General features: G+C 40.6%; 2 protein-coding genes across 5 annotated transcripts; both read right to left on the bottom strand.

The window, feature by feature from the left end:
* Nucleotides 1-264: 264 nt before the first annotated feature.
* Nucleotides 265-19,457, bottom strand: cobll1b (cordon-bleu WH2 repeat protein-like 1b). 4 transcript variants are annotated; one of them, XM_029492949.1, is made up of 14 exons: nt 19,133-19,457; nt 18,853-18,924; nt 7,833-8,021; nt 6,905-7,109; nt 6,583-6,808; nt 6,385-6,429; nt 6,197-6,291; nt 5,796-6,029; nt 5,523-5,652; nt 3,597-3,819; nt 3,415-3,503; nt 1,854-3,247; nt 1,337-1,489; nt 265-1,252 (listed from the first exon to the last, which is right to left on the bottom strand). In XM_029492949.1, exons 1-13 carry the CDS (start codon nt 19,171-19,173, stop codon nt 1,373-1,375), a joined length of 3,060 nt encoding a protein of 1,019 aa, XP_029348809.1. In that variant the 5' UTR covers nt 19,174-19,457; the 3' UTR covers nt 265-1,252; nt 1,337-1,372. The 4 variants fall into 4 exon arrangements, with proteins under 4 accessions (XP_029348809.1, XP_029348811.1, XP_029348810.1 ...); XM_029492951.1 differs by lacking the exon at nt 19,133-19,457 and adding an exon at nt 17,243-17,341 and having other exon boundaries at nt 18,853-18,918; XM_029492950.1 differs by lacking the exons at nt 18,853-18,924; nt 19,133-19,457 and adding an exon at nt 13,245-13,392.
* Nucleotides 19,458-19,969: 512 nt separating this feature from the next.
* On the bottom strand, nt 19,970-24,202 carry slc38a11 (solute carrier family 38 member 11). Its single transcript, XM_029530805.1, has 12 exons — nt 24,191-24,202; nt 23,976-24,096; nt 23,062-23,136; nt 22,825-22,959; nt 22,548-22,613; nt 22,342-22,448; nt 22,182-22,261; nt 21,924-21,994; nt 20,982-21,143; nt 20,773-20,885; nt 20,311-20,442; nt 19,970-20,209 (listed from the first exon to the last, which is right to left on the bottom strand). Exons 1-12 carry the CDS (start codon nt 24,200-24,202, stop codon nt 19,970-19,972), a joined length of 1,314 nt encoding a protein of 437 aa, XP_029386665.1.
* Between the last annotated feature and the right edge of the window lie 598 nt (nt 24,203-24,800).

Here is a 24,800-nt window from a genome sequence, read left to right as displayed (position 1 = left end):
CACTTGCATGCATCACTCACACAACAGACACACATACAGAGACATGCTGCCTCACTTTTACACTGCAATGTGCTTTACTTCCCAACATGACAGCTCATTTTTGGAGAGATTAGATGATGAAAGGTTTACAAACACAAAATAGGCTCAGCAATGGGGAACTCTATAGAAATGTATGTTGATATGCTAAATCAGCTGGTTAATGTCCACACAGCTCCACTTTAGGGGATCAGGAAAGAGGCAGAGAACTGGAGTTTGAATTTCAGCTTTTTTTTTTTTTTTTTTTTTTTGCTTCCTATCCAGCAGGAGTCAGTCATAAAACATTCATTATAAGGACACAATAAACAGTCTACACCCCAGGGGGTCTGATCACTGGTCTGGTTTAGTCACTAACTAAACGATTAGCAATGTCCTCCAGCTCTCCGTCTCCTCTCCTGTCCTGTGTCCTACATGTCTAGTTCCTCCTCTGCCTCCTTTTAGGATACAGAGTTTGTGAGTTAAGAGTCGCTGCTCCGCACTTTAGCTAGCTCCGCTCATGCTAGTGTCGCTAGCCGCCCGAGCAGCCGGGATCTGGTGAGGGCGGCTGGGTGACCGTCCGGCAGCAGCCCCCGGTACAACCACAGTATTCAGCTGCTTCTGCTTTATCAGATTCATACTCTGTGGTTTTATAACAACAACAACAACAACAACAATAGTAATAATAACAGAAATGATAAACGCTTTATTCAAATGACGGTTTGACAAAAAAAAAAAAACAAAAACAAAAACGGGTGTGATGTTCACATCAGTGTGTTTCTACATAAAGCGTAATCAAACTCTGCAATATTTAAATATCGATCTGATGTATAATCTGAGCATTTCAGTACCATCCGTCAGGCTTGCTCTGTCCTATATATCCAGTATTATTTGGATCATACATTTTCTGAATTAACTCAATATTACAACTGTGGAATTCAATGGAATAATTTATAGAATTGTTATCGTTCAATATTCTTGTTAACTCACGACAGTAAAACATTAAATGCAATATAGTCACATGAAAGTAAAAGCGAAGCATTAACATATGCAGAGCAGTCATGGATATTACTCACTGACTTTTGAGACACCAACCAAAATACAGCAATTATTAATAATCTAAATAAATGATTTTATGTACACTGTTGGAGGCTACCAAAAGAGGTCAAATAAAAAGACAGTTGTTTTTGTGCTGAGGGACGAAGGAATCTGGGGATCTCAGAGTTGACAGGATAAGCTCCTATTGGAAGAAAAAAAAAAAAAAAAAAATTCAAGCACACGTGCATACACATTATTCATAATCAAACGTGTTGGGTTTTCTTACAGTGGATGACAGACTGTGGTAAGACAGAAGGCACTGCTATGGACTGCTGTTTTCTTCCATTTGAGCAATCCCACTAAAAGACGGCGGCTCGCCCTCCACTCCCTGCAGAATGGAGCCTTTATCCACCTCTTTGCTTTCAATGTCCTCTGATGACTAAAAAAAAGAGACAACTTATGCAGTCACGAATGACTTACAGTTCCACACAAAATACACAAGCTTGCCGCATCACTTTTATAAGCAGAAATATAAAGAACAGATTTGTATTGTGTTGTTATTTGTTTTTTGGGGGGGGTTAACGGTAAAGGTGGAATTTCTATGATAAAAACCTGACCTACACAAATAGCTACGGGGAATTTCTATGGCATTAAACAACAAGCTAAAATAGCTGTGAAAAAACAGTTACACTCTTCCCCAAAAGCATTTATTATTCAGTGCTTCTCTTTTAGTCATGCATATATGATATAAAGTTTCAGGAAAAACAGGAGTTTTTTCATCTATCAACACTATCAGAACTCACCTCGGGCTTCAATGAGCCTTTGGGCTCTGTTGCTGGTGGGCTTCTAGTCAGTGGAGAGAATGGTGGTGAAACAGAGGAGAGTGGTGACTTTGGGCCATGAGAGAGGGACTGGCTCCTTTTCACAGCAGATGAGACTGCCTGGGCAAAGCGGGATGGGGTTGTAGGAGAATAAGGCCTCGGGGCAGTAAAGTTTCTTAATTTTTCCAAACTTAACCCTGTGCTTTGCCCTTTACATGTCAAACTGCTTTGCCTAGTTATTCGCATCATGGACATATTCTTGTCATCCCCTTTAGGGCTCAGCTGGATGCCAGCGCCACCTGTTGTCTCCTCTTGGCACGGCACAGGAGGTGGTGGAGGAGGAGGAGGGGGTGGCAATGCTATCTCTGCACCTCCTTGAGCCTCCCTCTGGCCAGAGCCATGACTGGCGCTCAGATTTTTCTCTGCTGCTGAAGTTACATAATACCCAGGTATTTTTTTGTGCTGTGCCAAGCGGAAAGAACCAGGCTTGGGTTTAGTTGCGGGTGGAATTTTTATCCCCTTGACCTCTGCTTGAGATGCCCCATTAGCGGAGGATGAAACTGTGTCTTTTGCTTTAAGTAAACTTGGTGGTGATGAGGAATGAGTAGATTCAGATATACTTCCATCAACAGCGCCTCGGGTAGTAGCAGTGCTATTCAGTAAGTCTTCCGTGGGTACAGTAGAATGTAGCACACTTTTTTCCTTTGAAACTAACTTTTCCCTCACCGCTGTGCTCTCCTCTAACTGAAGAGAATCAATGTTAGGTCCCTCTTCTGGAGCTGCAAGAGGTGCCTCCAGTGTCAGAGCAACTTCAAAATATCTCAGTTTCTCCAGAGATTTCTGAGGCACAATAGTATACGTTGTCATCCCCACCTTGGGGATGTAGTCCCTCGTCAGCTCATTTGAAGGCTTTGGCTTTGGCTCAGAGTCTGTGACACGACCACAAGATGCCTGAGTTAAGACAGGGGTACTTGGTGCAGAGTCATGACATGATGAGGTCTTTGAGGTGTGGGTTTTAAGGTCTGGTGCTTGCAGCTCATCTGTCAAAGTGGCCATATTTTTCTTCCCTGCTAAATCTGAAGCATGTGCATTAGCTGTAGCGGGAACTCTGTCCGCGTGCTGTTCTGGAGACGCAGGGAGCTGCGGGAAATCTGTTTGCACTTGAACATCCTCCCCAATGAGGCGTGATGTGCTGACGGCCACTGGGCTCACCACCTCGCCGTTCTGTTCCCGGAGGGTTTCAGTGTTCGCCTGAACAGTGACTTGTGCTTCTGCAGCCTGTCTCCCAGGCTGAGGGAGGCTGCTGGATTCAACGCTGCAATCAACTTCACAGATTGTCTGTTCGCTTATATTTTCAAATTGACGTAGACCACCATCTATACAGGAATAAGACATTTTAAATCTTAGACAGGAGTGTTTGAAAGGCAAGAACACATTGACGTAGTACATGAAGGTTAATTCTCGGAAACATAAACATTGACATTTTGCAATAGATCTGCAGAAAGGGTATGAAAATAACACTTCAGTCCAAGAGCAAACCCACTTGTATCCACGAGTTCAGATGAGTTTGTGCCAGCAGCTGCCCTCTCATCACTGACAGTTGCAGAATCTTCCCCAGTGGTCTTTAGTTGACTAATAAATCAGGCAAACATGAAGAATTAAAAGCATTGCCAGTGCCACAGAAAAACACAGTTCAGCCTATGGGAGTCTTAGTAGAGTTCGTACTTGCCATCTGAGGACAGATCACAAGACTGATCTTCCCCACTGCCCTCCATTGATGCTGTGCTCACTATTTCAGTATCTGGAGACTGGGAATGCAATGAGACATCAGCTGATATGCTGCGGCTGCTGTCCTCTCCCTGGGTATCAACAGCAGTTGTAGACATTACAGAGGGCGTTAGCTCCTCCTGCTCCATAATCTCTTCCAGTGTGTTAGCAGCTGATCCCCCTGGAAACATCAACATTAAGGAAATTGATTAAAGAAAATGCACATTTACGCAAATGCGAGATCACCAGTGGAGTGGCCCAAATAATATTAATCTACATTAGCAAAGCCATATTAAGAAACTATTTCTGATGTGATCTAAAATGCCTATGTGAAAGTCCTTTAACAGTTTTAAGTCATTATATTAGTTTTTTTTATTATATTAATTTTTTTCTAACAAGCAAACAAAATTTCCAGCATGTTTACCTTATAGGTTTAAAGGTTCACCTTTTCCAGTTAAAGGGGTTCTATTGATTAATAAATCAACCTGAGCAATCTGTTGCATCTCATCTATTCTCTCTTGTTTCCTCTTAATTTAGCACTTCAAGGAAGTGCATCAGACAGGAGGAGCGAGCCAAAGGAATTTCAAGGCTACTTACTGCATAAGCCTCTCATATGCATGTCTACTGAGCCACACTGGGCTTTAGGGCAAAAGGCAAGGGAAGTGTTTCTTTTTCTGGGACACAAACAGTTGCATATAGATACAGAGTTGTAAAATGTCTTTGACTTCACTTTTTCAATTACAAAGTCTGGTACAAGTAGAAATATGAGAAGAAAAAAAGAAATGAAGAATATGCAATATAATGTAAGATTAATTTATATACATTTTCCTCAAGGCCACAAAAAATAAAATAAAATAAAATGAAAATAACTGAAAGTGGTCATTGTTCTCTATGTTTCAGATACATTGTCATGGTGAAGATCTCGCTGTTGTACATCTCATAATAAATCAGTTGGCTATGGTGTTTTTCAAACCTCAGTTAAAAATAATTCTACATTTTTCATGTTTTTTCCTCAAATTGCTCTGTATACAGGATGGGTAGAGCTTCCCTCACAGTACAATATACTACAGTGAGGGCCAGCTGTGTCTGGACAATCACAGGAAAGTTAATTATACTTGGCCATAAAAAAAAAGCCCCAAAGAACTCAGACTCTTGCAGTTAATTGAAAGGTAGCATAAATGAGACCTCAGAAAGTTTGTTTTTGAGCAAACTGCTAATTTTGGTTTGGATTTTTAGACATTTCACAGAAATTGGTATAAATTTGGCTTCATTTCTAATGAGACAAACACAGTTTATGTATTGTCAAGGTAGATAGAAAGAATATTAGAATGTCGGTTAAAAGTACGGCATAACATTCATGTGAAAAAAAGATCAGAGCATATTTAGTGAAAAGAAAAAACAGGCTTTACTGGCGACATAAAGAGGGGAAAAAGGAAAAACTGAGAACATGGTGCCAGAACCAGTGAAGCACAAACTATTATTTACAGATGATGCCAAGATAGAGCTAAACATAAATTGGATTTAGATAAAATATTGTCCCTGCTTCAAATAGCCATGATCACCTTCCCTTACAGGAAAAACATGGAGTGCTTCAAAGACAGCACTGTTCAATTCCACCACTAGGAGTCACAAAAGGCTAATCCAATATAGAGTTGGAGAATCAGCAAAGTTTAAAAATCTCTCTTTGTCTTTGGGGCCATAGTCCACATAACCGAAAAAAAAAAAAACCCAAAACAAAACAAAACAAACAAACAAACAAAACAAACAAACAAACAAATTCATACAGTATTTTTCATATTCATTGTTTTTTCAAGTGACCCCAAAAACACTGAGTGAATTTAACATGAATAGCTGATTATCAGACACATGTAAACAAAGACTAACCTTGCAAATTTTCATCTAGAGGAACCATTTCTTGGACAACAGCACTATGGGATGTGGGGGGTGGGGGCGCCTTGCGCTTAGTTCTTTTTAATGAAGACTCAGCTGAGGACCCACGACTTAAACTGGGCATCTGAGTAATGAGAAGTAATGAAGTTACATAATCAGTGCATGTAAACATAGAAATCCTATGACTGTCATCCAACCACTATAGCCAAGTGTTTCAGTTCTATGCTGAGAGATAAGAAATAATGTCTTAAAATTCAGTCCACTCACCTGGTCACCGTCCAATTGGGTGTTTGCTTCATAGTTGAGGGTCCTGCAAGCGCTGAGGTCTACGGAGCTCTGAGACACAAGGATTGGGGGTTGGGGTGCACGTCTCTTCTTTGGCATATCAGAGGGGAACGTGGGAGAGCTGATTGGAGACGCATTTGTGCTGGGTAAGGCCATGCTGAGTGGTCGAGGCTTGGTCACAAGCACTGGAGAAGCTGGGGCGCTGGACGCCGATGCCTATAAAGAACAAACATCCAATCAGAGCACGATAAGAGGACTGTTCTCAAACAACACAGTGCACCTCAACCAATGGCAAACCAAAGTAAACAAACCTCCCTCTGAATGTTTTAAAGTTACTGTAATAGAACTGTATCTCTGTATCTCACCAGGATCAGCAGCAGTACCTGATCAGAGTTTTTCTTGCTTTTTCTAAATAGGCTGAAGAGGCCTTTGTTTTCTTTCTCTTTCTGATTTTTAGCTTTGCCTGGAGTCACTGTTCCTGGAGAAAAAAAAAAAAAAGGCATTGTAAGATATCGTTGGTCAGATATATGATAGGGCTGTTGATATTAATACAGATAACAAACAAAAATACCTGCATGACTTGGTGAGGATGGGCACACAGGAGAAGAAGTTTGTCCTGCAGTGCCAACAGGCATGAGATTTAGTGTACAACAACAGTAACATACAGGTAAGCAAAATGTGGTACAAAATAACAAACACCAGGTAGTCTATGTGCAAAATCCTATGCCAAAATATGATTTTTTTTTTTTTTACATGAATACTTACTTACCCTTTGTATCTCTTGCATAAACCTCTCTTATTGCATAATCATTAAGAGAACTGGACAAATCCAAAGGCGTCAGTGATTGGACATCTTTCAACAGAACTGTTGTCTCTGTGTCAAATTCACATTTCTCACATATTGCTGGTAGGAGTTCTGCGAGGGCAACTCTCGGATTGACTCGCAGTATAGTTTTCTGCGTCTTTCTGTAGTTTATTACCATCCGAACAGTTGCCTGCACAACACAAAATGTGTTACTTTTAATCTGTTTAACATAAACAGCAAAAAAACATTGTGTGTGCCAGCATGGTGTCCGGTGTGTTTAACGTACCTCAGGCATTTGAGGACTTGTCTTCTTGTTTTTATCTTCCCCTTTGGGTTTAAGAATAATCTTTTCTGCATCTAAAGTTCCTATGAGTGCATTAGGCTTGAGCTTGATATTATTCCTTTTGGCGGTGACCAGCTCCAAGGTGTGGCTTGATGGGTTTAGGTGATATGTTGCACAAAGCGTTACTAATAGATCCATTAGGGGTTTGCTTCAAGACAAGGGAGGGGGAAAAATGTGAGGGGGGTGAAATTTGGCTGCACAAGTTCCAGTTACACAATGCAAAATATACCAACCCAGTCAAAATTATTTTCAAATAGCTTCTAATGGCCCATTAAAAATGAACACTAAAATTGTGTTAATCTAATCAGTTCCATAGGTGCTTTGATGCGAGGATAGTTTTACAGCTATGTCAAAGAAAAATACCAATTTCATAGGTTGGCACACTGATAAAATGTTAAGGCATGTTAATAAAACCTACAGTAGATTCATTATCTTTCCTGATAATACAGTTAAAATGCCATGCTTTAAACTTAATCCTCAGAGGGAGAAAAGCACGTTAAAAATCCAGTGCTTAATCCTTTCATACCGGCTTGGTCTCAATCATTTCTCAAGAGGCCATGTTGCAAAAGATACCTAATGAAAGAATGTTTGTAAACTGTGTGCATTGTGAGAAAGATAATGATATCTTAAGTAAACTCTGTTGATGGAAAGTCTGAGCTGTGTGAGAGAATCGGTCCACACAAGGACACCCAGACCTTGTTCTTAAAAAAAAAAAAACAAAAACAACATTCAGCTCCAATTTAAGTGTGTAAAGGAATGATTTGCATATGTCTTTATTGAAGTGCACCATCTGATGAGATACTAGAATTCACTTCAATGGCAGGTATCATGAGCTTGAGATTCTGATTTAGGTTCAACAATCTGACTGTACCTGCCATGGACTGTGGTCATCCTTTCCACCCCACCAGGCAAAACCACCACCAGAGAGAGGTCTTTCTCAATCAGGTTCTCTTTCTGGTCCATGGTTAAATGAGGCTTTCCTCTGTACCACTGAGTGAAACTCGGAGAATCCAGCTTCTTTAGCTCTGGCGGGGATGGTGCCTTGCTCTTGGTCGACACCCTGAATTTGAGAAAAGGAATACTTAAGAGATGACGAGGCAAAGTCTTCCAAAAATGTGCACATGTAATCATTTTCCAAAAATGTGATTTATGTTGTTCCTGCTCCCTCAGACAATAACGTGATTGAAAATTAAAGGGAACCAGAGAGAATGAAAGGATTTTTTTTTTTTTTTAAAGCAGTGAGGCAATTAGATGAAAGAGCGCAAGTCCACTTTGCAAAGAAGTCACAAGACAACCGAGTGGACAGATTTACTCATTGAGCCTGAATACATGGCTGTGAATGGACACACGTGAGAGACACAGATAATAAGATGCAAAAAGAGCCCTAAAAAACTGTAGATAGTATGTTTTATAATTTATGTCGTGGTAAAAATGGTTTTACATTGAGGCATTTGCATATTCTGTATCACTGATCATCATTGGAATTTCCTTCATTGTATCTGTAACAAAACACATTTCAGCTTTGATGTGCACTTTGAGTGTTTGTCTAGGCTTGATATTCTAGTTAACTGTGTCAATAAAGAGCAGTAGCTGTCATGTGAGACTTACAGACGCAGCAGGTAATACCGCACAGGGAACACCACAGGCCACTAATTTTCATGTATTGTATAAGTGACTTAATTTGTCCCAAGATTGTCAAGTAATATACGGTAAACAGGTTACAACATTCTCATAATGCCCCTGAGAAGGGCAAATGCTGTCAGTAAACAGTCATCATAATGTTTAGAGATTAACAGCAACCTATTTTGTGTTGTGCTACTACTCGCTAGAAATGAAAAGCTGCTGATGTTATGAAGAGGAACTGAGTAAACACAAGATTACATCAGTTTAGCAAAGGTCACATTGTCGAGCTGCAAAATGATCCAAAGTATCTATAACGTCACCTGCATTCACTTCATTTGATTGGCAGTGTAAAAAAGCCAGTGCTCTGAATTAGTCTGTAAAGGCTTCTCTTGTGGGGGGCACTGCTTATTCAAACAGAGGAATCTGAGCAATGCAAGGTCACAGGCTCCAGTGAGGTACGTCTAGCAAAGGATTACTAGTCCTGCTACTAGGCGGCTGTCCTTAAACGCTATGACTACAGTATGTATGCATGCACACGCGCACACACGCACGCACACGCACACACACACACACACACACACACACACACACACACACACACACAATAGGCACCCTGCCACAACCACAAAGTCTAAAGAGAGTTATTTTAACAAATGTAAAAAATAAACAAATAATTCCATCATTAGGGATAGACTGGCTCTGTACAATCCTGAAAAAAACCTACTACTATAATATACTCTAATGACTTTTGTGCTTAACTATTTCTGCCCTTTAGTGACTATTCATGACTAGCTGCTACACACCATGTTTGCACGTCTTTGCAGACAAAGTGTGGTGTGAAAAAATCAAAAGGAAAATAGCTTTGTCATTGTCTATCTTTGTGGAGTTTGAAGGAAGTGAGTGTTTCATATACGATGTTTCAGACACGGCATATCTACAAATGTCAGAAAGATTTTCTTCATGTATTATTGTCTGCTAGGAACCGCATGACAAGCCCTGAAATCCATAAAGTCATTTCACAGCCTTGAATAATGTTTTATCTAATCAGAGGTCAGCCAGACGACAGGCAGTACACAAACAGCTATCAATAATTTTAAAGAATTGCAAGAAGAGATGATGCAGCAAAAGAACGCTACAGAAATATGGCAACTTGTTCATCAGTACGTTTCACTGCCACAAAATCAGAAACACTATTAAACAAACCCATACACTGCCATGAAATCTGAACTGTCGAGTAACCGTGTTGAGTTTGAATCTGTCAAAACATAAACTGAAAGGAACAAACCTAGCAAGAGGCACCATATACACACTTCATCGCTAGATTGCATTAGTCATTCCTCAATCAAATCCATAAAAAAAAAAAATGTGTACTTACATCTTAGACAACACAAACTGGAGATTTACTCGGTTAGATTGTATCAGCTAAAATTCAGCTCTGCAACTAGACTTTAGTAATGTAAAGGTTGTTGCTAGGAAACATCTAGAACACACCCCAGCTAAAACTGATCAAGGAAAGCCACGTTCTATCCTGAGCTATAAAATACTATGAGGCCCAAATTAAACCGTTTTAGGAGGGTGAATAAAATCCAAAACCTAAAGGTTGGGTATTTGCTCTTACATAATCGGCATAACGTTTCGGGAACTCTGCAGTGGATGTTCGGAAATGTAATTTAAATCATTTTCAAACATCTTTCTCGGGAGTTGCTAGAGGCAAACTGAAGTTACAGGTGTACAATTGACATTTATCATTCATTCATATTATTCATATTCATATCAAAAAAGTCTGTCAGGTTTTCTTAATACATTCACTTTCAGGTCCATGTATCTTTTAGCTTTGAGGATTTTTTTCAATTTAGCATTAGACGTTTCATTGATCTCAATGCCAAAAAATATGTGTGACTATCTCGATCTGCCTGTCATCCTTTCCACTGAAAATAAATAAATAAATAATAATAATAATAATAATAAAATGTGCCAGTGAGATATTGGGTGAAAGAAGGTAGATGTCAGGGAGAAGTAGAAGCAGAGGGCCCCACGCCCCTGAGCTTAATGCAGTATTGATATATAATCGTTGAATTTTTTGGCATATATTGCCAATTATTTTTTATTTGAAAATGAAAGCAAGTACTTCTCCTTTTTGCAAAAGTAATATCCATCACAGAACAAAAGGTTCCAACAGGGATGATTCATTATCGATAATTACTCTCACTGTTTTGTCGGAGCCGGTGGGGAAATGTGACAGAACTTGTTGCAATGATTAGATAAAGTGGTCAAAATGTGGACCACAGTTTTTTTTTTTTTTTAAATCCAAATCTAAAAACATATGAAAGAGGCTCACACTCCTGCTTCGGTCGCATGTGAAAATAGCTTCACCCATTTAATACATTTTTCTATACGCATTTCACCTGCACAGTGGCCACTGTTTCTGTTCTCATCACTTTCTCCATATAAATGAAAGAAACTAATCCCACAACAAAGTGTCCTCCTCCCAGGGATTTGAATGATGAAACTGGACGATTTAATTACACAGCTGCAGAGCAAGTAGTTTCATGTTTCATTTTTAGCACCCTGAAGAGTCAGTATGTCGATACTGATTAGTTAGTTAGTGATCCTAAGATGAAGCAGCTGCGTTATTGATTTGTAGTGAATAAATGGATGCTTCGAAATATATTCTTCTCTAGAAGGGTTACATAGAAATGTGCAGAAAAGGAAGGATTCGTAAAACACCATATTATACGATAAATACAAAAATAACTGACAGATCTGACTGTTGTTTTGGCCATGAATGCCTTAAATTCCCTACATGTGTGAATGGGGAGAGTAGCTAAAACAGTCGTTCTCCCTGTGGTCCCTACTGGGGACAAAGTCCTCATTTCATGACTCTGGCTGTTTATTTGGCAATAGGATTAAAATCCATCAGCACTGTGCCTAAACTTTTTTATTTTCCACACATACTACAAATGCTTCAAAGCTGGGCCATGTTAATAGATTTATTTCATCGATTTAGCTCTTAAACGATCTCTAATGGTTTAAAAAAAAAAAAAACACCATGTGACCTTCAACTGTAGACAATTCAAACAGAAACATATAATAGATTAACATGGAAAAAATACACAATGCCCATGCGTAAGGTTCAGGGTCAGTCTGGTTTATACAGCTGTGTCATCAGGGATTTTATCGAGACACCTTCAGCAGGTGACAGACATGGACATGGACACAGAGGCCGGTTTGTTTAGACGACCAGGCCTGTGTTTTGTATTTTGTTTTTTTTGTTTTTTCAAAAGCCCAGGATGTGTTGCTGAATGAGAGGAGACGTGTTGAAGCATGACTGTGCTGATGCTTCATTCACAGGGTTTCCCTGGGAGGTCTGACACTCACAAACAAGCCCATTCAATTCCAGGGGATATGCCTGACATACCTGATCACAGACTACTGGGAAATAACAGGGTATTTTGCCATTGGTTGTTGTTTCATCATACAATGATCTTGTGAACTCAGTAGCACTCTAGTCAATGAATACTGGTGGCTTGCTATGACGAGTTTAACTGCAGCAGCTTAACTGTAGTTAAAACAGATGCAAGTGGTACATAATATGAGGCAGGTGAAAAAGAACTCCAAGTATTTAAAACTTAAATAAGTAGTTTAAATATGCTTTGTTAAGCTTTACCTATACCTCTACTGACAAACATCAAAAGGATACGGGAAAGCAAAAAGCCATGAAAATATCCAGACGCTGCCTCTCGTGTCAAATCAAAAATAACAAGATGACAACGTGAGAGAGACCGGAGAAAGAGTATGAAATACAGCGTAAATACCTGTCTTTTGGTACAAGTCATCCAAAAATGGGAAAAACTAATATAGAAAAAAAAAAATTGTAATATCAGCAGGAGTCAACCAGCTGGACAAAAGAATATCGAAATTCCCCACATTCCTTTACAGGTTGTTCCAGCTGGCAGGACTTTCACCAGAAACATTTGACTCACTCCTCTGTTTTTCCACCCAATCAATGAAATTCCCTTTGGGCAAATCCAGGATCAAATGTAACAATCATCAAGTGGGAGTATCCCAGAAAAGAAATGAGACCAAGGCACTGGTAGAATATAGCTTTCCTTTTTGACTCTGAGAAGGTCCAGATTAGCTGAAATGCCTACTGTGGTATGCTGGGAGTTGCTGAGTAGCAGGATGGCCCTTTGGGGAATTCACGTACATGCTGGGTTTGTTAAAAGAAACAAACAAGCTTTCAACGTGGATCCTCCTGCTTAATAGCATTTTCAGACAACACCCCAATTATTTTAAGACACAAGCAAAAACTCAATACTCCATTGACCACAAAATTGTCTGCATGCAGTCATGTACAACTATCTAGTAGATAGTTGTACATTTGTGAGCGCAGGTTCAAACATGCCAGAGTACAGCAAATCCAACACACCCTCCTCTTCAAGTCAAAACACATACACAGCTAAAAGTTTGAATGAAAAGAACGGTGACACAAACAAAATTCAAGGTCCTGCACGTCATTTTTGGCAAAAGCCAGTCACAGCTCTGATGTGCTTTAAAAATATCACCACAGCCATAACAAGGAGAACAACTAATTTGGAGAATAGGTGTGACAGACCTGCTCTTCCTCCCACTTAGCAAACAATTCATTTCACGTTCTTACCTCTTTGTCTGTTGCTGTCTCCACTCAGATAATTTCCATTCTGATGTGTATGTCCCATGAATACTCAGTCAGACTAAAGTCTATATGACTACAGCTTGAAAAGGCCCACCTTAATGCCACGCCCAAGATGTGACATCAGAAACACGCCTCCTATACTCAAGTCCTGTCGGCCCCGGAGCTCAGTGTGTCGGTAGCACTCCCCCCACGGTCATGAGCAGTAAGGTAAGCAGCTTTTTGCCTCCCTGTGCAGACATGAACCTGTGGGAGGGGCTTCAGTGGAGCAACAGTGCTCAGCATGTGGCCTCAAAATGGCAACTCGGATAAAGAAAGGAGTAGATCTCCTGAATTATCAAGATGTGTTTTAATCACAAATGCTCCTTAATTCTGCCCATGCTTGTAATGATGCGATTATCTGAGTAAAAAGGAATTAGACCGGCTCTTATCTCCATTTCAGTCCTCTCCACTCCCTAATTTAATCAAGTGTTTGTCCTGTGTTTGCTTTTCAGGATGCAAAACAATGTCAACTGTTCAAAACCACACCTTACTGTCACAGAAATGACTCACTTCAAAATCATGTTAGAGGACTAGTTTGTTGAGTGTGGTTACGATGATAGTGATTCTGGAAAACAACACATCACTTTTGTCAAACTAAACTGTTCATATGCTGTGCAACTGACAATAGCAGTCATAAGTTTGGACACACATGAATGAAAAGCTGTGACTGAAACCGTATTCAAAAAGTTAACACAGAGATTCATGAAGGCAGTGAAATGCTAATTTGAATGAAAGCGATGAAAAAAGGCTCTCAGCACCATGAACCTCCAGCCAAGGAAGCACTGCCTCTAGAAATGTTTCTGTTGCAATTGTGTCTAATCAAATGGTTAAAAAAAAAAAAAACATATTTAATCGCAAAGCAGTGTATATTTTTCATCATATTAACAGTCTCATCCCTGTTTCCTCTTTCTTTGATCTAAATGAAGAGCATTTCAATGGGCCTATTGTGACTTAAGCATTAAATTGAAAAAAAAAAGAAGTAGTAATTTCTCACGTATTCTCCTGACCCTTATAAACCTGTCTATGAATAATGTTTTCTGCAGATTTGAATCAAGTGCTGTTGAAATCTGAAGAGCTGCGGCTGTTGGGAAACTTTACGCCGTCTGGTACCGACGCAATGAATCTGACCTTCCATCCCTAAATAAATGCTGACTGCCAGGCTCTTATCAGCAGCCCCGATCCACACTTTCACTTGTGCGTCTTATTCCGCAAACACAATGGCTGAATACCATCGGATGATAAGAAGGTTGTGTTAGTTAAATGTTACTGTGTAGAGGCAGACAGGCTGGTGGGGGGGGGGGGGGGGGGGGGGGGGGTTTGACTATAAAAAAAAAAAAGAAAAAAAGAAAAAATAAGGAGGAGGGGGGGCGCCAAGGAAAGACAAAACACAGAGCCAGAGCCACAGCTGGTAATTTGGTGAGAGGTCACTCAGAGTAAACTCTTTTTAAAGAGGGCCTGGAAAGACCATTAGCACTATCATAAGCTGTGTGGGACGGAAAGAGATTGGGGGGGAAAGAGCAGAGGGACTCTGTGTGAACTTCCCACTTCCTTTGTGTACTGTTTATTATTGCAGGCAAAACAAAAACTTTTTCCCACCGCACTTCCCAGCACAGCAGAGGTTAAACTCACTCCCCGGGGATCCTCTACACCATTATGCAGGGCCAATCCTGTGACAGTTAGCTTCTCAATGCAGTATGTCATTTCCTTTTATTGCGATCTGCCTCATTTTTTTTTTTTCCCCCTTTTTCTGTTATTACTCCCTGTGGTGCTCACTATACGTACTAGGCAACAGAGCCTAATGCTGAGACCTGAGCAACTGTAAGCCAGCAGGGCAGTATGTCTCCTGGCCAGTTGGGTAATGAGATTTAAGATTATAGGCAGTAATCGCCGAGTTTCTTATACAGCTCTTCACATCATTGTAGTCCATCAACAGGCGTCTGCTACGGTGCCCTGTTATGTCAGAGGAGCTCAGATGCTGTTAGTCTGAACGCTGCACCAAAACAAACATTGCTTTTGCAAAAACAAAAATATGTGTAAACACCCAATGCAGGTTTCCGTCTCTGCTTATGCAAAAATAAACATCCTGTCGAGGCTGTGAACTGGATGAACATAGTGCTAATCACAACTATCACACAGTGTTCTTTCATCTCATACAAAGCAGCATTATCTACAGTGGGGCATCTTTCAATAGCACACAGCATTCTTTCGCTCCTCTGCGGATCACATGAACTGAGGTTTCAGGAGTGTACACACAGTGATTCTGCACTAAAACAAGCACATGCAGTGTCTTGTTCCATTGCTAATAGTGTAAACAGCAATTTTCAGTGTTGCACAAACCTTGAGACTTTGAAATCTGGACCACAGAAAGAAAATTCCGCATTTTATCCTAATGTCAGAACGGTTACACCCACTTCTCTCATGCGATGTCAAGGCAAGAGCAACGCAACCATCCTGCCCTTTCAATGCCATGGTCAGAGGAGGAGCTCGTGCACCTTTCCATCGACTACTCAAGTTTCAACAAAGCGCAGCACCTCAGAGGCATCGCTCATAATACAAACAAAGCAATCGGATGTTTAATACAAAGCTGCTCTGCTTCCTTCAGTTGCTAATGCTTCCTGTCCGCTCACTGCAATGGCTGACTGCTGTCTATTTGTGCCATGCTGTCCTTCTAGCAACACAGTATGTGAGGAAACTCCTTTGACGGTCCACTGTATGAAGTCATTTTCATTCTTCACTTACCACAGAAACTGCAGCGATAATAGCCATGTGCACAAACATCTGGGTGGATCCAACAGCACGAACATATGCACTGAGATAGAGCCATCTAGTGAACCATTTGAAGGTGTGCAATTACCCATTTTACACCCTACCAATTGTCCTATTGGTTAAAGCTTGGATGCATGATTTCTCCTCGGTTATCAAGGCCCTGTTGAACAATCTGTATTAAAAAAAAAATCCACCAATGCCAGACACAGCTGACTAGGCCATTTCTGCACGCACATTATCTCATCTAAACAAGACAAACATTGATACTAAAGGTCAAACAAATCAAGGCAATGTATTCCATTGTCACATAAAATGTATGAATGTTATTGGAGATAAATAAAAATTCCTATTGAGAGTGCACAAAGGGCTTATTCATGCTAGCTTGTATTGCACAGACTGAGAGTGGGAGGCATCCTACTGTGATGCCCTGGAAGGCAGAAACAGAGAGGGACCTCCATTCTATTTAGCTATTTTACAGACAGGACCTGTGCAGTAAATCTATTTAAATGAGGTGCTGTGGACAGCATCGCCGTTATATAAGTGCATCATCATAACAGCTACTGGGGAGTTAAGGAGAAAAAAAATAGCTATGGCAGACCAACTGTGTTTCACTGTGTTCAAAACTGTCCAGTGAGAATATTCACTGGTATTTACGGTCAATGCGTTGGCTTCAGAGTGGTAACAAAGGCAGGCCTTTCTTCCCTGCTGCATGGCTGTTGACCATTTTATCTGTTTTCGCCCTGTGAGGCAGAAAGCATCCCAAAGATTAAACATCACAGCATTCAGCTGCATCAGCTCATTAGCAGGGCAAGATTGCTGGGTCTTAGTGCTGATTTGCCGCTCGCTTTATGGCATCTGGTGGGTGGAGATCTTTGAATGACATCCTTCATCACGGACCACAGATGTTCAGCGTGGGCTTTCTGAGGGCAGCATGCAGCAGACCAAATTATATCTTTTCCTGAATGAAGACAGTCTTGTTGTCTCTGGGCATAGTTTTTATGAGAAAGTACTTCAATGTGCTTGAGTCCACTCGAGGCACTGGGCTCCGTTTATGTTGTCATCTATCTCAGCCTGACCAGTCAATTGTTTTGCCACGATTTTCATCCGTAGACTCATTTGAGCAGCTGTGCCCTTGGACTGTCTGCATGCTGTGAAACAGCTGTGGGGATTCACAATACCTTAACTAATTCCACATTCTGCCCTGAGGAAAGCCAGCCATGTGAGATCATGGTTTAAGGTGTGTCCAATTAGCAGGCCTCCAAGCGCCAAGACGTGCACTGTTAGAGAGGATAGGAACGGATGATTATGCATCTTGAAATTGCACAATTATACTAAAAACAAAAAAAAAAAAAAAAAGAAGGGACCCCTGAAAATGAAACAGGAAGGAAATCATGCGGAGTAATACTGTCAAGGCAATCTTGCAGTGTATGGTCAGCAGTTGAAGGACAGCCCTGTCACCCTGATTCTGGCAGTGTCAGAATTTGGATAAAAAAAAAAACAAAGGTGGCATAGCTTTGGGGGTCATATGAAATCTTCACATATGACCTGCATTTGAGAAAGAGAGAGGCAGCAGGTCTATTGGCCAGAAATGAGACAGAGAACATGTGTCTTTGCTCACACCGCAGCAGCTTATGGAAGACTGTAGTTTCCAAATAATAGTCAAACCACAGAGAGATTTAGGTAGTCTGCTGCTCTCCGTTGCCAGAGAGCGCGGCTGTGCTCCCAGATTACAAAATCCTTATGAAATATAGACAAGTTTCACCAAGAGGGTGTTTTTTTTTTGTTTTTTTTTTTAAGTGTATATGATGTGCTTATATGCTACTTTTAGTGAAAGGAAATTACAGTATGCTGGGCAGGACTGGAAATGTAGCTCTCATGGAATAAGGGATTGGAAACTATCATATGTCAAAAATTCTCACCTCTCTAATTTAAATCTTCAAAAGTCTGCAGAGCCCTTCTGAATGCCAAAGAAGTGAGCAGAGGCTGTGAAAAAAAAAAATAAAGCTCTGGAAACTCACCCCCCTCCTTTTTTTTAATGATTCCAACCACTAGAATACAGGCAGCTGACATCATCTCTAAATCCCTGAACCAAAACTGATGGGAAATTCCATCATGTCGTATACGCGCAGCCCTTTTTTCACTGAGATGTTCCTGAGTTTTTGGACATGACAGATCACTATTTCAGAAACTAAGCTTCAAGCCCAGTGAACACATGATTTCCACCGGATTAAGGATCCTCAGGCTCATCAGAGGAGGTAGAATGTTTTGCCTCCTAAATACTTCCCATGACCTCTACATATGGTCAAGGCGATTTCTCAGCACAACTGGGAGCAGGAAATGAAGAACAGTTCAAAGGTTGAAACATCTGAAACAACTGTGACTTTGCAGAGATGCTCTGAATGAAAGGAATGGTAGTTTACATTTGGGTGTATGCTCAGATGCCTTGCATCTCTCACATATTTACAAAGGTGGCTTTATGCTCAGACCTTGGACAGTTTGATCGGCAAGCAGCTGGTTTTCCTGCTTCCATCTGCTGTTGTCAGCCACTCAGAGCTCTTTATTTTGGTGCTTTATTCATGTGCAAACACATTTCCATAGCTGTCTTCAGCCTATATTTTCAATAATTGATCTTTTTTAAGTGTATTTCCAAACGACACCAATGAAACTCAGGTAAAACTAAATTATTTATGTTTAGAAAAAGGAAAAATAAAGCTTCCAGTCGTCCCATTGGATCTTAATTATTTTTCACCAACACCGACAAATAAAAGAGAGAAATGACAGTACATACCTCAGATTGGAGCTCCTTGGATGGGGCTGCTCATCCATGACTAAACTCGCTGGTTTCACCAAATCCCTCGGACTGGTTTAACGGAAACAGAAAGTTCACATTTAGTAGCAGATGGCATCGGGAATTTTATAGAAGCTTTCTCTGAGTCGCCGCTTCCAAGTGATGCAAGACGCGCAACTCCTGAAATGGGCGAATCCCCACATGAGGTCACAGTTTTCCAATCAGACGGACCGTTTGAGAAAATGTTGCCCGCGATTAAAGTTTAATAAACATGCCTTACCATGAATGCAGCTGGTTTTCGAAGCAGTTGACAACTTCCATCAGTCTCCAAAAGAAAATAAGACAAAACGTGACGGCAGTTAGACGGACAGCGTGGGTAAATAATCCATAATCCCGATTAAAGTCCGTGTTTTGCGCCTTTTACGCGCTCTCTCCCTGAGGATTTAAATTGGCTCTCACGCACTCGACGGCGTCCAAACCACATCCCTCCTGTCACCGAGCAAAGCTGGGCCACTTTTTCTCTGCACGTCCAAAGACGTTGTATCTAAACGCTGGGGGGGAAATGGGGCGTCTCTCAAGTCCAGTTCACCTTCCCTCCTGGACCCCCAACAGGCGTTTGGGTGCAAAACCCTGTCCAGTCCAGTCCTGGACCAGCCCAAAGCTTTCGTGTCTTCAAAGACTACACAAATCCACCCTTTTATTGTGGAATAAGCCGTATCTGAAGACAAATCTGTTGTTTTGAACTTCCTTTTAATGGACGTTTTATTTGTCTATAGTGACACCGAGTGGCTGAAAAGGGAAATTTCCAGTTTGCATTTTGTGTGAAACCAAAACAGCCAGAATAATAAACAAGAAAACATCCTAAAAGAAATACCTTGCCTCAGTAACCACGACGATTTAAACAAATTCACATTCACAAACAATAAAAAGTGATACAGTGAACATTGTCAAAGCAATGTGTAGGATTAAGGTGTCCCTTCATTGTAGCTGTGTAGACAAGCTAAAACTGTCCAAAAAAAAAAAAAAAACAACTGTCTTAACTACCCTTTTTGCTGTGTGTTTTTGTGTGTATGGTGTGTTAGAAACAAGTTGGTCAGTTAGTTTGTTACTGTCCCTTTTACAGGGGCGGTACAGTGCCAGAGACATTTGCATCTGCACAGTAGAACATCTCTACGCCGTGTGAACAGTCTTGAGGGTAGAGGCCAGTCATAGTCAGGCCAGTGATCATGACGAATACACCAATTACTATCAAGGCAGCTGGTATCAAGTTTTCCCGCTGCAACCAGTGGCCATGGGAGAGTTTTAAGAAGCATGCCGATGGAATGATGAAGAGGAGAGGTGTGGCGCTCAGTACACCCTAGATGATAAGAAAGCACGCGTGAGGTTAAACAAAGAGCTTGTTGTGGATTAAGAAACACTTGTAAATAATAAATAATAAATTGAGCAAGTTTGGCTTACATTCAACTCCAAAACAACTCCCAGACAGTCATAGCCCAAAGATATTGCTGTGCAAACTGCGAGTATGAGCATAGTTATGGCCACATGTTCGGCATTCGAAAGTTTGCGACTGCATATTACATTAGATAGCACCTGCAAGGATAAACAACTATATGAAAATTCATTGTTACACACATGTATTTAATACATTTTCTGCCACCGGACTAATATATCCAATTATGCATGCTTTATTTGCATTAGTTGTAAGTTGAGAAAGGGCTACACACACATTCCTGGTAAGTGGCCTCTTGGCTGACACTGATGTGCTGCTCGCCCTGCAGGGGCATCTGGGTGAAAAGTGCCGCGGTTCCTATTTGTCCATTTTCTTAACAATGCCACATCTCGGGCTCAAACCCTCTGAATAACTTAAACATATGTTAATGTTTAACTGTTTAAGTCTGAGGTTCAGAGAGTATTACTTACCTCTCGCGTAACAAAACACTCCAGTGGAAATGTGGTTATTATGCTAAGGCCAAAACAGAAGCGGGCAAATGTTGCCAGGTTATCATTTCTGCAGTAGTTCTCAAATACGTCTCCTGGGAAGTTGAAGTTTGAGATTAGAGCACATTTTTGGCACTCAACTCAATTATGAATGCTGAATTCAGCTCTGTGAAATTATTTTGTATTGTTACCTTGCGTGTAGCCGGTGAAGGTGACATAGCCAGCAACAGCAAATGTAGTGCTGATCACGAGAGCAGAACCAACTGAGACATGGGTGACTCGAGACCAGTTAGCCAGTGTGGGCTGCTCCATGGAACCGTAGATGAGAAAGCTGTTGTGGTGGCATATAAATGCTGAAGAGACACACATGGCCAGAACGTCAGACTTCTCTTATCATACAGAAAGCATTTAAAATCCATTCACATAAAAACAACATGTCATGGCTTTGACTTTGACGGTAGGTTGCACATATCCAATTCCATTTAGGATTGAGAAGTTGCCTTCGACATCCATCTAACTTTAAACAAAACGACACTGTGTTTTCCTGAAAGCATGCACATCCGCATCTAAATGGCCTCTTACCGCCATAGTACAGTGGCTATTATCCTCGAGGCACTTCAGGCCATCTTTTTCACCACAATGTATGTAAAGCACTTGACAGGCTGGAAGAGACCGAGCTCTCTACTCTCATGCAATGATGGGCAGAGTCTCAATAACATGATAAGTGATGATAACAGATGTGAGATGCTACCAAAGGCAAAATATTTCGACAGAGATCTAACTAAATTAATAGCATCGATCTCTTTACAGTCAGGCTGCACTGCATTTCTTATGCTGACTGGACAGGAGATTGAAATTGTGGGCTTTAAATCTTTGATAGGGTCTGTTTAATGACATTAGATTAAAGCTGCAGGAATCGATTTTAGTCACTGAGGGGCAGAACCAAGCTGACAGACACACAACTCTAAACAGCAGGCTTCCACCGGGGTAAAGTTGCTATGATACTTTTGAAAACAGTTAACTATATAAAAACTTGCTTGGCATCGTAAAAAAAAAAAACAGGTTTAAGATTGACATCTATATATTTTAAATATCGGGCGTCTTTATCATCGGCATCATGCAGACACACTCACCAAAGGACATCACACCAACTGCCTGAATTGCATTCCACTTTGCAAATGCCCATGCATTCTCTGTCAGGGGGCTAGAGAGGGATATTTGTATTTCATCATCAAGAAAGACAAAAAAAACAAAAAAACAAAGACAACAACACACGATTATATTACCATATAACCATTTTGGTACTTTTGTTTGCTTGTGTTTTTTAAGAAAGAGCCTCATAGGTCAAACACATTCACACCACTTTGGATTAGCAAATTGCAGAATCATACATTTGGGGTCCCAAGGTAGCTGCTTTGATGATTACAATGACGAGGATGGCAAGAGTCAGCAGCGTTGACAGGAGGGACACCTGGTAACATATATGGATGTTTTACAGGCAGCTTTAAAATCACCAAAATACCCTGACAGATGTGTGGTAAACAGCCTTACTTTCCCAAGCTTCTCTATATTTCGATAAAGTGAGAGCGGCAGAGTGAAACCAATGGTTGAAAGCAAGATCACAAAGTGACGCTCTGCAAGTACGTTATCTGGACCAACTGCAAACACAAGATATCACAACATAAAAAAATCCAGGTTTGAACACACATGCAATTTATTTTTCAGTTTTAATCATAGGTTGAATAAAGGGATTATACCTCCTGGTATTCTCTGGAATACTTTGGTCATTGTGTCCCCAATTGTGATGTTGTAGCTAATCATAGCTGAGAAGGAAAACAGACACTAAGTATCATTTCTTTTATTCACAATGATCTTCATTGTTATTTAGACTGGACAAAAAGTCAATGCCCCATAACAGCAATCATAAGGATTTTCCTTTTCAGGCCACATTGGGGAATAGAAGTAACATTTTGCAATGTAATATAATATTTGGATTTGGGCTACTTAGCTCATTGGATTCTTTAAACAGCTTACCAATGAAAGGATAAAGGAATTGCAGTCCAGATAAAATCAGAAATCCGGGAAAACCAAATGTGCTTTGTACCAGTGCTTGATAACTGTTGGTCCCTGAAAGGTTGCCTCCTTTAATTAATAAGATGATTGAGTAGTCTGCCATGAAATGCAAAGAAACACAATGTTATTGTTTTTTTTTCCAAGTGGTGGATTAATGTCTCCATTTTCACAAAAACCTTTACTTCTTCATACACTCACCTGTGATGAGCGCAACAACTACCAAAAGCAGGAGGCCAAAGGGGAGCCCTGCCATGTTCAGTGCATAAGGTAAACCTGGTTTAAAAAAAAAACCAGCTGAGGGATGTAGAAGGAGAACCAAAGGCGATTCCAAAGCAGTAAATGATCCCACATTGAACATTACATTCATATAGGACAGAAATAACAAAGATTTAGTCTGACTGAGCTCTGCATTTTAGATGCATGCATGCCATATTTAATCGATTTCTTGGGATATAACCTTCTACTGTGTTGGCTCCTATAATGCTGTATATTCGTCTGCCTGTGAAATCAGTTAACCGAGGAATGTGGAATATCTCCACATATAAGGCATATTACATTTTCTGTGTGAACAGGTCATTGTTTGCAGTTTTGTGCAGAATCAGGATTCATTTAAGTAACAACATTAAAGCCTTTTAGAGCATACTGCAACAATAATAGCTACTTTTTACTGCCAGACAAACAACACATGGAGCACAAAAAAATAAAATAAAATAAAAATCTGGTAATTATTTGCCAGAGACACTGACGTTTGCACACTTATGTGATCTTAACATTGTTGTGTAAATCAAATGCAAACACATGTGAAGAGGAAAAAAAAAAAAGATATAAAGAGAAAAATGCCTGTGAGGATGAAACAGTTAAAAGGAGAATGAGGGTAACAGGCGCCAGTCATATGATACAGAGGATTTACCACTGCAGGGCACCCACCGCATGAAAGCAGCTCCTTGTTGCACAACAGTGACTGCAACTAATTATTTAACTCAATCGGTTAAATGATCAAAAGTACATCCAGCATATGGTTAAAGTCCAACCACATATACACTTATTATTCACATTTACTGATAAATGAATTTGTCACGCGCAATAAAAGAAAAGGTGAACATTTCGCCTACCTATAACTCCTGATCCGATGATGGAATTGATGAAATTGAACGACGCTGATGCTCTGGAGCCTTTTGGTTCCTCCCCAGCTTTTTGTGGAGAAATCAATTCGGTGCCTTCTTCGCTGTTTAGCTGGAGAATAAGAAAACAATGTAAGGTAATAACAAAGTTTACCGGACAGCTCAGTTGCAGCCCTCCAGCAGCATCCCTTCAGATCCGCACCAACCTGCTGAGCCATGGCGAGCGCACACTTGTGCCCCCCTTGTGCCTTCAGTGTTAAACTGAAACATCTCCAGGGTGTGACTAAAATTTGACCAAGTCTGTAAAAATGAAATTTCAATTTACCCTCAACTAAATCCGTTTGATTCACACCAACAGCGCCCCCACACCCCCGGCTGGGGAAACTTTCTCTGTATGTTTTTACTGCGATGGAAAATCAGCTGTGGTCCAATAAACACTGACTGTGTCCGAGCCTGGAGTTTAAACACGGTATCACACACATGAGCATACACCTCAGTGTACAAGCTGCATGTTAGGCACAAATATGTTTGGAAACATGGAAGAGCGTTTTAAATCAAAGCAAGATCACTGTGTAAAACTGACTTTTGAAAGAGAGTTTATGTGAAGGAAGAGAAATGACTGAAGAGTCGGGATAAAGACTGAAGGTCAATTTCTGACCCCGAAAGCTGTGAAATGTTTTGCGAGTTTTTTAATTCAATTTCCCGCCTCATATGGTCATGAGAAAATTGATCTTCAAGTCCCCAAGTCAAACCACATTACAACTTTATGTTAAAACTATTAAACCTTCAGTGATCTTTTATTTGGGTTTTCATACT

Source organism: Echeneis naucrates, chromosome 21, assembly GCF_900963305.1.
Source record: "Echeneis naucrates chromosome 21, fEcheNa1.1, whole genome shotgun sequence".
Lineage (NCBI taxonomy): Eukaryota > Metazoa > Chordata > Actinopteri > Carangiformes > Echeneidae > Echeneis > Echeneis naucrates.
This window is presented reverse-complemented; position numbering and strand designations above follow the sequence as displayed.